The 13,051-nt window shown below is 36.1% G+C and overlaps 1 protein-coding gene across 1 annotated transcript; it reads right to left on the bottom strand.

The window, feature by feature from the left end:
• Positions 1–4,576: 4,576 nt before the first annotated feature.
• On the bottom strand, positions 4,577–11,539 carry LOC108722152 (Ejaculatory bulb protein III). The gene is made up of 4 exons (XM_018447108.1): positions 11,450–11,539; positions 6,781–6,955; positions 5,486–5,580; positions 4,577–4,713 (listed from the first exon to the last, which is right to left on the bottom strand). Exons 1-4 carry the CDS (start codon positions 11,453–11,455, stop codon positions 4,612–4,614), a joined length of 378 nt encoding a protein of 125 aa, XP_018302610.1. The 5' UTR covers positions 11,456–11,539; the 3' UTR covers positions 4,577–4,611.
• Between the last annotated feature and the right edge of the window lie 1,512 nt (positions 11,540–13,051).

Raw genomic sequence — 13,051 nt, forward strand, 5'->3', positions numbered from 1 at the left:
TAGCCAATACGATGGCAATATTCTAATCCAGCTAGGTATCCAGCAGGGAAATAAGCATGTGTGCCGCAGGCTTAATTCATACTGGACGCAGCAAGCGTTAAGCAGCGGAGCAACAACCAACCAGCAAGGCGATATTGTTTACGCCATTGTAAATATCGCCTCGCTGATTGGTTGCCGCTCCGCTGCTTGACGCTTGCTGTGTGAATTAGACATTACAGATTTCTCTTTCTCTACAAGGTCTCTAGTTTTATCAAAAAATCACACGAGAGAGAAACATATATACTATCTTTCTCTAACGTTCACACATATCTAAAATTAAATTTTAATTCGTAGGAATGAAACACTGTGAAACACGTGTTAAATAAATTATTAAAAAATTGTTGGCTGTACAGCCCCCTTTTGTAATAATTCAATAGCCAAAGGTTATAAAATGAAAGTATTTCCCAGAGACAGTGAACGTCGTGCTTTATGGGCAAAAAATGTTGCGAGAATAAATTGGACGCTAAAAAACGATTCGTTTCTCTGCAAGGTTAAGTAACATTTGTGTTTTTCAACATATAGTATAAAAAATTTTATTAATTCCTTATAAATTCGTTGTATTGTTTAAATTAAGAAGTGATACAAATATAAGTATTTGAATATAAGTGGGAATTGATAAAAAATGGCGAACCAATCAAAAGTGGCTGTTTTGATGTCGCGACTCTGATTAGGCCGGAATCAGACTAGGCATTAAAGATTGAGATTGAAGATTGAAAGATTGAAATTTAACCAATAAGGACAAAGAAATTTTAGCTCCTTTCATTTCGATTGGTCGAATTTAAATTTTTCAATCTTCAATCTCAATCTTCAATGCATCTGATTCCGGCCTTAGAGGGTCTCCAAAATTGATGACTGAGCACATATACTGCGCATATACGTACGCCATTTTATTTCTAACTAGATGATCGCCCAGACTCCCTATTATAGGGACTCTAAAAACCGCGAGCTATATATATATATATATATATATAGCTATATATATATATATAGCGAATAACTGCGTTCCCGATTTCAAATACGTTTTCGATTAGTTCCGTTATTACTCGGATGCGCTCGGCTCGACACTCAGCCCGCGCGATTGGAAATTTCAAAATTTTACTACGCGTTTCAAGAATACAGCATTCTATACATTCCGATCTCGTTCTACGTCAAGAAATGGTCCGGAAACATTCTGAAACATATTTGCTTCATTTCTTTTTTGTCAGGTAATGAAAAAACATGAATTAAAATACAACGCACATCAATGAACGCGAAAGTATCGCGTTTCGATTAAATTCGGCAAATGTGATCCTTTTTTAAGCAACGCTCGACTTGGCGTCTTTAATTGAGTTGTTCTGCAATTTCGAAATGTCGCGTAATACTTGAAATATGAAGATATTTTCGATACATTCCTCCTGATATTTCGGCGCGCGTGTGAGGAATTTTGCGAAGAGGAAGAGCTCCGCTACCGCGAAGCGTCGCACTTCGAATGTTTATCGAGCGTAAACAAGGTCACTTATCGAGAGACCTTGTTTACGCTTAACTTGCCGCTTTTTGTCCCTACAAATATAATTATAATATTCCTCGATATTTAGAAATTCTCGTGTAATATACCTCTTACCGAAAAAGCATCGTACACTAAAAAAATTTACTAAACCACAATACATATTTCTTTGAATAGTATTAAGTAAATATTTACTTATAGTAGAAAGATATTTAATTTAAAAATTATTAAAAAATAATAGTTAAATCAAATTATATAATGGTTTTTTATATCAAATAAATTATATATGTTCATGTTTAGTAAATATTTACTCAAAACTATTTAAATATTTACTAAAATTTTGTTTTTTTCAGTGTACAGTTCATACACAAAAATAACGATGTTGTTGAAGTATCTAAAAATTTAGTTAATTAATCATGTTGAGATGTCAAAATAATTGTGTGGGATTTTCAAATTTATTGCAAGAATTTTTGCAAAATTTGTTGCAAAATTTTTTACAGTATTTCAACGAAACGTTATACTTCTACATTTCAATAAAAAAACAACGGTAACAAATGATTATCAATACAGAGAACGGAAAAAGAAAGAGAAAAATAAGTGTAACGAATAAAATAATAAAATTTAACTAAAATAGATATAACAGAGCAGAGTTGCGATTTAAATAACATAACGCAATCTCAGCAATTTTATACGATGCGTACTTTGTATGAAGCAGAGATTAATTGGAGTTCATCAAACGCGATATTTTCACATTAGAATGGTTGAAATCGATTCGTGACGTTTAATGGACAGTGACGTGCTTGTTACCGGTATTTTATAATTTAATATAGAGTTTCGAGATTATTCACGTTATGCAAGCTTTAATTCATAACATAATTTCAAGCTTCATCACTGTCTTGATGCATTTTTATCACGATTTTCCTGCAAGCATTTTTAATTGTCTGTTACTTGCAAAATACACCTGCTGTACATGATAAACCTTGTTTTTAAAAATAAAAACAGATACATATTTTTAGGTACTTTTATTGTAAAAAATTTTTTTAATTTTTACAAAAAATTACCACATTTCCGCATGAGCACTTTTAGGCAAAAAGCAGGTATATATTCCATTTCATACCAAATGTGCTGAAGTATGTCATTAGTTATGGTGCCAATGACGGCCACAATTGCGCAAAACATTCACGTTCGGTACCTTTGTGATCTAAACGTCCACCAAGTTCTTGATATATCCCCAAAAAAAGAAATCCAAGGGAGGGAGTGTCAAAGGAATGAGGTGACCAGGAAATGAGGCTCCCTCGGTCGATCCAACGACTTAGAAGAACTGAAGGTACTCATGTGGAAGTTTGGAAACTTTTTGTAAAAAAGTTTTTTAGTTGTTCCTTACAATAGAAATACCTAGTAATATGTGTGTTAGTTTTTTATTTCAAAATACTGGAGGTACACCTACCCAAGTATCCGACATATTCAGCGAAACAAACAGTTCCCTTCGCAATACAATCGCGATTGTAATTTTCATTTTAACGAGAATAAGAAAAGGGAGAAAAATGCAATGGGAGCAATCAACTGGCACTGTCGACAGATGCTTCAAAGGATGCGTGAGGAATTCCCAACCTGTTGAAGTCCCGAAATCCGTTTCCTACGAGTGCACCCCAACGAGTCGACGACATTCGGATTTCAATCCGATCGACGAGAAAGGGAGGGTGTCTAAAGGAGCGAGAGAGTTCTTGTCAAGTGGCGACACGCGAAGATTGAATTTTCGGTTTTCTCGGATCGCCACCACCACCACCGCAAATTCACTCCTCTCCTCTCGAATTGGCCTTTCGCAAATTTTCCCCCTCGATTTGCGTGATCCAAATCGCTTGAGTGACCCTCGACCACCCTCGCTCTCCCTCTTCATTGCCTCGTGCCTTCGGTCCGTCGCTGTGCATTTAAATCGACTGCTTAAGTTGACTATACACTAATCTCGTAATTCATTTACATATTTAACGCGCGCGTCGTCGGCAAAGTTCGTTGTACGAGGTGGGAGGAAACAGAAGGGTGTGGCAAAGGAAGCGCAACGAAGGGGGTAATTATTATGCATGTGTACTTGTCGGCCCATCTCGGTGAACTCTTAACTTCTTTAATTTAATAACACGCGAGCCGGGACGGGAATTATCACGTCGAAGACAAACATGGATAAAAAAAAGGTTCTTCGCTTAATTTAAATATTGGTGCGAACGCTACGAACACTCATCGGTTTTTCAAAATGACAGACTTGATCTGCGAGCAAACGCGAACACGCAAGGCGTGAAGCCGTTCTCGTTAGTCCTTATGCAACTTCGATAACTTCAAGAAGTTGACTCCAGTTGTTACCTGACTGAACGATATCGATTATCGTCCGATGTTGTTCTTGTTCTTCGACGATGAAATATGCTCTCCGTTTTCCCTGGAGATGGATGAGAGGCAGAGGAAGAACGAGCTCCTTGAGTAAAGGATCGGGACGCTTCGCTCGGCCTCGATCTAGCATGGAAATACAAAATCGCCGTCTGTTTCCGGTGAGTTTCGGAGAATGGCGAAGTTACAGTCCGTATAGGTATGCGCACATATATTTCGTATTGGACAGCGTCAGGAAATTAAGCGAGGTGGTCTCAAGGGCGACGTTCGGACCTCAAACTTCGGCCAGGGAACTTTTCTCGACATTGTGCCTAGATTTATCTCTTCCCGAAGTGTCGAACTGCTTTCGGGAGAAGAGCCGCGGCCAAGAAATATATTATTGCCGGCCGTGACTGGTATACAAACGTAGTTCGTCCATCAAGACAATGGTGAAGGATCAAGAGAATTTTATTGAGAAGAACTTCAGATGATTAAATGATCGATGACGATAATTAAATTATTATAATTCAATCACAATAACATTCTTTTACACTTATCATTTATTATTTATAGTAACATCTAATAACATGTATTTCTTCATAAGTTTCTGAATTTCTGTTGAAAAAGAGTTCTACGTGACGCTGAACTAACGGATTTATTTAATTCGAATGTGCTGTGGGAAGAAGAGAGGACAGATTTCTCGACGTTCTACTCAGCGAGATGAGAATCTAAATTATTCACACATTTATTCCCTGCTTGTGTGCTTCGTCTATATACTTGGTAGAGTATTGGCCACTGGGATCGTACTTCTTCTTAAGTTGCTCCCAAGTTTCCGGTTTCTGAAATAAAGTAAAAGATCGAATAAGCAATCGCCCTTGTATCTTCTGTAACAAGTTTGCGTAACAGGATTGCATTTATCGAAGACGTATCGTTAGCTACATCTACATAAAATAAAGCTGCACAAAGATTTTTACTCTAATAGGAAGTATTAAAGTGAGAAAGTTTTCTCACTTTAATACTTCCTATTGAGAAATGCACTAAAATAGAGCTACATTACGTCATTTCGTTATCGTGAAATTCAGTCAAAAGCAATAATGCACAATTGTAAAAATGCGATGAGACCAGTAATTTCCAAGACAAACTCTTATATGCATTAAAAATAATATCTTTTTAAATCGTCATATTAATACTACATGAAAAACGCGTATGTTTAGAAATTGTTGTAAAACGCAATATATTCAAAACGAGATAGCTTGAAACCTCTTTAAAATCGAAATGATAAACCTGCCAAGTCGAGGGTGAAATCAGTTCTCGAAAGAAGGGCTCGAAGGGTCGAGGAGATTCACATCGCCGTTAAATTATTTGGCTACGGATGCGAAAGTTTCCAGGCGTGGTTCGCAAACGAATCACGGGGGCACCCCTTGCTACCCAATGTGGAGGGTTAACCCGTCTCTGCGTGAAAGTCAAACTAGTTCCACGGCATTTAAACCGCCTCGACGTATCCCCCGAGCGTTCCTACTCCCACCGGTATCAACTCATTACACAGACCTCGCGTTTAATTAGCCCAGTGAAAAGTGACGGGCGAACATACATGTTAGCGCGAACATATACCTTGTTGACTAGATACCGGACGACCTTCTCGGTACCCTTCTTTTGCTTCTCGCTGCATTTACTACACTCGCTCGCCAGTGCGTCCGGAAGGGTTTCTGAAACGAACAGAAAAAAAATTACAAGAGGAATTCAGATCAGGGACATGGCTGCGCGAAATTCAATTCGTTATAGAAGCATACGCTCGGGTTATGAAATTACGCAGTTATAAGGTTCTTCAAAAAAATCAAGAGTCGTTTTTCCTTTTTATCTTTCTTCCGAAATATCGATTTGATTCCTTTCTTTTTTCGTCGATAAATATTTTAGCGAATATATCCTTTCATAAGGCGATTTTTATCGCGACGGAGCTCTTTGCAGGAGTTCATAATAACGTATGTTATTTCTCAAATACGCGACGTCCTGCAGGATTTGTCTCAGCTTTTTTTATCACTCCGCGTCATTTGCACCACCTGCTCTGGTCAGCTGACTGTACACCCCCGCATCTCTCGTGAATTTTCTGAGACAAGACTATACATTCTCGGTAACGTATTACCGTCCATCGCACGTTTTATCTCGCGACGGGGTAGCACGCCAAGGTAAAAAGAACTTCAAGAAGAAACAGACGATAAACGTGATTCTAACGTAGAGAAATAAATCGTGATACGTGCGACAAGTAATTAATGCAATTTGCAGGAAATGCAATCTGCGGAAATACACCGAGCAAGTAATTGGTTTCTAGTCTTCGTGTCTCGACTCCGTATATGTAGGATTTTTGCGCGAGGAAACGTTATGTTCGTGAACAATATTTTCACCTGAAAAGAACTGACGCGTTTGTTCTTCGCAACGCTAACCGCAAACACGTATACACGCAAAATGTCTCACGACACTAAGGTACTTTTTGTCCAAATCTCCTCAGCATGGCAGTCGTTTGTAGCATATTATTCATATCTGGAGCTGAAGTGATATGTGCCTGCTTCGTACATATGTAACATCGTTAACGAGACGACCTCGCCTTCGACGAGATGAGACGGAATGAGGTGGCCATTAGTGCCAAGGATGATTCTCCCGCGCATTAGAAAGCGTGTGAAAGATCGTTATTACCGTCTTCATCGTGCATGTTTTGCCACGTTATCGCGCCAAATGCAACATCAGACACGTTATTCCATTCGGATTCGTATTTTTTTAATTTCTATATTTTTTGCTCTTACTTTGCATTACGAGAGTTATATTTGATTGAAGTAACATTATTGACGTTTGAATAAAAAAATCTGGTCAAGAATAATAATGAAAAATAATTAGTAAAATCTCAAAACGCTCACCTTTAAGTTCTTTGCCATCGGGCGTGCAACTTCCCTTGTCCAATAGGCAATTTACATAGTTTTTGAGCAAACGGTCACTCCCCAAAATTGTGTCCAAATCGACATTGTCGTACTTTGTCGTATACTTGTCATCTGCCAAAACTACCGCTACCACGAGGAGAAATAGAGCCAGAACCTAGATTGAGCATTAAAACAATTTCTTAAAATGTATGAAAGAATATCCAAAAATCTACGCTGAAAAACATAATGTTGTATCAAAACAGCATTATTTTAATTGAGAATAATCTCATGAACTCAATAATAGTATTAATGATTCATTAATACTATTATTGAGTTTTTCAGTTCAACATTAATACTGTTATTGAATTTTATTGAAATAAGAGCATACTATATTTTTTTCATTAATAATGTTATAAATTAATAATGTTATAAATTAATAAAATTATTTTCCATTAAAATAATGCATTAAAAATTGATGCATTCTTTTTTTCAAAATGGTGCATTAATACTATTATTGAGTTTTTCAGTTCAACATTAATACTGTTATTGAATTTTATTAAAATAAGAGCATACTGTATTTGTTTCATTAATAATGTTATGAATTAATAAAATTATTTTCCATTAAAATAATGCTGTTGATGCATTCTTTTTTTCAAGATGGTGCATAATCTTAATATATTCACTAGAGTGTTATACGTAAGAATGAGATCCGAATGAGATACAAAATCATCATTTATGGATTTTATGGGAATTTTAAAATCCGGAAAATTCGCGTACAGTGGTCGAATTGTCATAAATACGTAGGCCAACTGCGAACAAAGTGTCAGAATCCAGGATGGCCTCGGGTCACTACGCTAAATGTCGTGCGTGCATACGTGGTTAAATGTTTGCCACTGTCGAGCTGGTTGCGTTCATAATCGCGCTACCGAAACGCAGAATCGTATGCGGGCATGTTTAGCGCGTGATGTGAATATCAACGAGCGAGTGCGTGCGTATTATACGTGTTATGCACCACTCGACTCGTGTGTGCGCTCGTGCTCTTGGACTATGGAAATTCCTGTAGGCCCCATCGGAAATAGAAACAGCGCAAGGCCCCTACAGGCTTATGGAAAACAGAAACAGGGAATCGAGCGTGCTCGTACGCCTCATTAGTAGGTAAAGACAGAGAGTGGACGGCCAATGGGACGCAGCGGATGGAACTGTTTTGAAATCAAATCAATTATACAGAATGTGTCAAACGATTTCTCAAACGCAGTTATATAGAGCATTAAGAGACACTTCTATAATTATTGCGATTCTCGAATACTTGAAACGTGAAAACACGTTTTTATGGTACGATGTTTATGAAATACGATGTTTAATAAGTATTAATTAATATAGGTCTTATATTTAAATTAGTTATTAGCAGGTAAACATTCAAGTTGTTATTCAAATGAATTATTCATATGTATTGTAAAAAACGAAATCATCTTAACGATCAATGTCACACTGTGAAAAAAAAAATATCGCGTATTCTCATACGTACATACATATACTTGTTCTTTTAACTTCAAGGTATAAAATGACATTGGTTACTCCAGTTTCAAGTATCAGTTTAGCGGCTGGTTTATCACAAAAAATACTTAATAGGTAATTACGCAATTCAATCTGATGGTAGTTGAAAGTAAATTTTCAATAAATTAAAATAGATAATAAATTAAAATAAATAATAGATAATAAATTAAAATAGATTAATTTTAATGTGTTTGAAGCAGGGAAACTAGAAAAAGAAGTTTGTGTATTTAGTCGTATATGTGATACTTATGAGTCACTTCTAAGCAGAAACTTGTAAGAACTTATGATTAGTATTTTAATTTTATACGTATGTATCATAAGATAATTATTCGTAAATATCTACGATTTCTTGTAAATTTTATGACTGTATAATATATAATAAGAAACTGTCTGTAAAAAAATATTATATAAAGATATACGCATAAGATATACTCATAAGTATCACATATACGACTAAATACACAAACTCTTCTTTTTCTAGTTTTCCTGCTTCAAACACATTAAAATTAATCTATTTTAATTTATTAAAATATTTTAATTTATTATCTATTATTTATTTTAATTTATTATCTATTTTAATTTATTGAAAATTTACTTTCAACTACCATCAGATTGAATTGCGTAATTACCTATTAAGTATTTTTTGTGATAAACCAGCCGCTAAACTGATACTTGAAACTGGAGTAACCAATGTCATTTTATACCTTGAAATTAAAAGAACAAGTATATGTATGTACGTATGAGAATACGCGATATTTTCTTATAGATATATAAGCACTTAAAAATTCTTACAAGTCATACAAGAATATGTTACGAGCCTTACGATTCTGCTTAGAATTTAGGTATTAATCTTAAAAAATTGATAAAAAGGTAGTTAACAAATAATTTTCACGGTCAGAGATATAATATTTTTAGAATTTGGATCTTTTCTGAAAATTCCTAGTTTATTTCGTCGAAAAGATAAACCACAACACTTTCAACTAGCTGGTTCAAACTCAAAAGCGAAAGGATCTCTCACCCTTCCTTAAAGACCGCGACCAGATGGTTACGCTAGTACATAACGGGTTAATGTCGGAGAGTTAGTTAGGATGTTAATTGGTATAGAATGGACCTCTCTCTCTCTCTCTCTCTCTCTCTCCGACTAAGAGGAAGTATATCTACGCGATATACACGCGATACCCGTTATACTTTGGCGAAAGGTAAAGCGCAAAGGGCGGTGACCGAAATGACGTTATCCTCGCCAAGAGACATTTAGCTCTTTTAAGGAAGAAAACGTAGGTATTTAACATATAGATATGTGAATATGTCCGTATATTAAACATCCGATTGCATTATGCTCAGTAATTTCTTGACAAGCCGGAAAACTTAATAAACTATGCTATTGTACCTGTTTAATCCAAATAAATAATATAAAATGGTTCTTTAAATTCTTTAAAAAGTAAAGTGCCGAAAATTTGGGGTGCTTTACCAGGACCCACCCAAAATTACAAATATCTGCATAATTTTGAAAAATTAAAACTACGTGTATATCCTAATGAAACAGTATGGAACATACGATAGTAAATCAAGAGCTGCATCTTCATTAAACGAAAACAAGATTAATTTAAGGTTAAATTTATATACAAGTTTATGCACGTAAATATCTTTCCAAAATAGCCGTTGACCTATTACTTTTTTGTGACCATTAAAATCGTAATTTTTTAAACTATTATGAGCTTGTTTTTGAGAAAAGTCTATGGTAAGATTTGTATGCAATTAGTCAAGGAAGCGTCTGTGAGCCCTATCTATCACTAAGTTAAACGTAAAAAGTTACACTTCGACATTTTTTTCTCTCTTATTTCATCGTTAACCTTCCGGAGAATTTTGCACACGTCAATTTCGGTACTTTTAACTTGATTATATAAAAAAATTAGACATTTTTATGGTAATTCGATTTACTAAAGAACCATCTTAATCGAATTAATTTGATTTATATATGTATTTAAATACGATTATATAACTGGCAGCAATAAATTAATCGCTTGGTAACGGTTCATTAAGTAGAAATTAAAACGTTTTTTTTTTGTTGGGCAAGAATGGAACAAAGAGTCGTTTCTAGATGTCAACATGGGAAGGATAATTATTATTAAGCAACAGCTCGCACGCCTTCATAAATGTTACGCAATTGTCACCATTACCACGGCAACATTTCCCGACGCCTTTCACTCTTGTAAAGAAATTCTACCTCGTCTTGCGACTCGAGTCGCCCGCGACTTAAAAGCGCATGCCGCCGGCACAGTCGCAAAAAGATTCGCACGCGTTTAGCAGTGGATTAACGGTGAATTTTTGCGAGGATGTACGAGGAGACAGACATTGAATCACCTTAGGAGACTCTTAAACGGTCCCCGAGGTCGTTAACGACGTGAAACAGCCTCGATGCACCGAAGAACTTGCACTGCATTATTCACTTTCGGTCTCTCAGGATTGGATTTTTGCTGAATAAAAAGCGGCAATTAACGTCTATGCGATTCTCACGTGGTAGAAAAAAGAAGTAGAATATTTAAAAAGTTAAAAACCAAGAATTATTATAAGAACGAGGACATACATTATTTAAAATTTTAAATACCTCTAATCAAGAGAGATGGATGGCACCAAAAAGGAGAGATAATATTACTAGATTAAAATGATTTCAAATTTTTATTGTTTAATTCATTATAGTATTATTTTCACACACACACACACACACACACACACACACACACACGCACGCACGCACACACACACACACACACACACACACACACACACACATATACTTATTTAAAAAAAGAGAAAAAGAACAGATCAAGGCTACTCGATGCATGTTACATATCGTCGTTGCTATTTTTATAAAAACTGATGTAATAAAATTATATTTACAAATTAACAGCAATAGTTTCCGGGAATGTGAAAAACAGGATAATCAACGGGAATACAAAAAATATACACGAAAAATAAAAAGAGATTCTTGTCATAAAAAAAAAACGATGAGTAAGCAAAGAATTCCCAAAGATGATACGAGAAAGTATGTTAAATGAGATAGTAGGAGGGACATGAAAGACAACGAAAAGTAAGCAGAGGAGAGAGTTATGCTTACCTTCATGTTCGAGCGGAGTTATAGTACTGATGTCGGCGACAGTGCTGGTCAGTTATTTTATAGCCGGCTCTCGTTTAACTGGACCCCGAATTCGTCGAAACAGCCTTACGGCCCTCTCTTCTCCCTCCTCAAACCTCTCTACGAAGCTGCATGAGGAGGAAAAGACATGCGTCATAGGTGTACAAATCTTGCATATTCACCTCGCGTCTTCGTAAATCATTCCACGTCGTGTAAACATTGCTAGACATACAGGGATTCCTCAATTGAGATTTAAAACTTATCCTAAAACTACCTGGAATGCTTGACTTTAATCCTATCTGTATTTTTGTGTATTGTGAAAGTTTATATTGTGAAAGTTTTTTTAACCCTAGCTGAATGCGTTGGAAAAAGTGATTCCCCACTTGCTACGGTAATCCTGTTCTCGGGGAATTTCCCCTCGAGTTTCTCAATCCCCGGAATAGTTACTGTCTAAAAAAAATCATAAAACGATGAATTAACGCGTTTGTCGCAATCATTGAGAGAATTTCGCGCGCGATATTAGAGACAAAAACAGAGAGAGAGAGAGAGAGAGAGAGAGAGAGAGAGAGAGAGAGAGAGAGAAACAGAACGTCAGCGTTTTTGCACGAACGCGCGCTCGTTAGCGGGATTCAGCGAAAATTGCAAAAATAATATTTGGTTGGCGTTAAGTTAACGGGCGGTATGCTCGTACCTCGTTAACTCCGTCGCTAGCCACGAGCAAATTATTGCTTCCGTTTCGATAGCCGCGCGAAAACAGCGCGAGCGCGACCCGCGCGAGAAAAATCACGAATCCCATGCGGATTAGCGCAAGCGTTGCACAAGCTGCATAAAGATTGCGTGACAGAGTGCACCGGGGCGATGATGCGTTCTCTCGAAGGTGCGTGTTGCCGACTAAAACAATCAACGGTAGAATGTAACGTAAGATTGCGGAATATTTCATCGAAAGTCTGCTCCATGTAAGAGTTATATAACGAAATAACAAAAACAATTATATAATGACGATGGTAATAATAATTAAATTAAATATAGTTTTATTTATTAATTTAATTTTAAAATATGTTTTATTAAATCAAAATTGCGAATTATTTAAAACCCATATTGCGTTGCATTTTTGCAGTTTAATAAAAATTTCTATAATAATGAAAAATTGTACGTAAAGTTTTATATTATTCTACTTGTTATTACAAAAGTGGCTGAACAACAAAGGAAAGTCATGACAATTAAAAACAATTTGCAACTTTTGTATATTGTATTATATAATTTATACAGCTTTTAGATATGCGCGTGCCCTGTTTGTCGCTTAGGATTTTATGACTCGTAATAAATTTATCCGATCGTGCATACAATAGGACATGGAATATTGTATTATTAAATCGAGAGAGGCCAGCCGTGTGCACCTGTTACGGACATCTCCCGCGTAATCCATATTTTACAAACGCAATATCGATAGCCGCCAGTGAGATATTTCCTTTGTTCTGCCTAGAATTAACATCATTAATAAATTGCAGCATCGAGAATGACTAGCGATGCTTCGATGCGCTAAATCGCGATTTGCAAAGAATAATCGTAGAGATGACTATCGTC

Source organism: Mycetomoellerius zeteki, unplaced genomic scaffold, assembly GCF_001594055.1.
Source record: "Mycetomoellerius zeteki isolate Tzet28-1 unplaced genomic scaffold, Tzet1.0 scaffold198, whole genome shotgun sequence".
In the NCBI taxonomy this organism is placed as follows: domain Eukaryota; kingdom Metazoa; phylum Arthropoda; class Insecta; order Hymenoptera; family Formicidae; genus Mycetomoellerius; species Mycetomoellerius zeteki.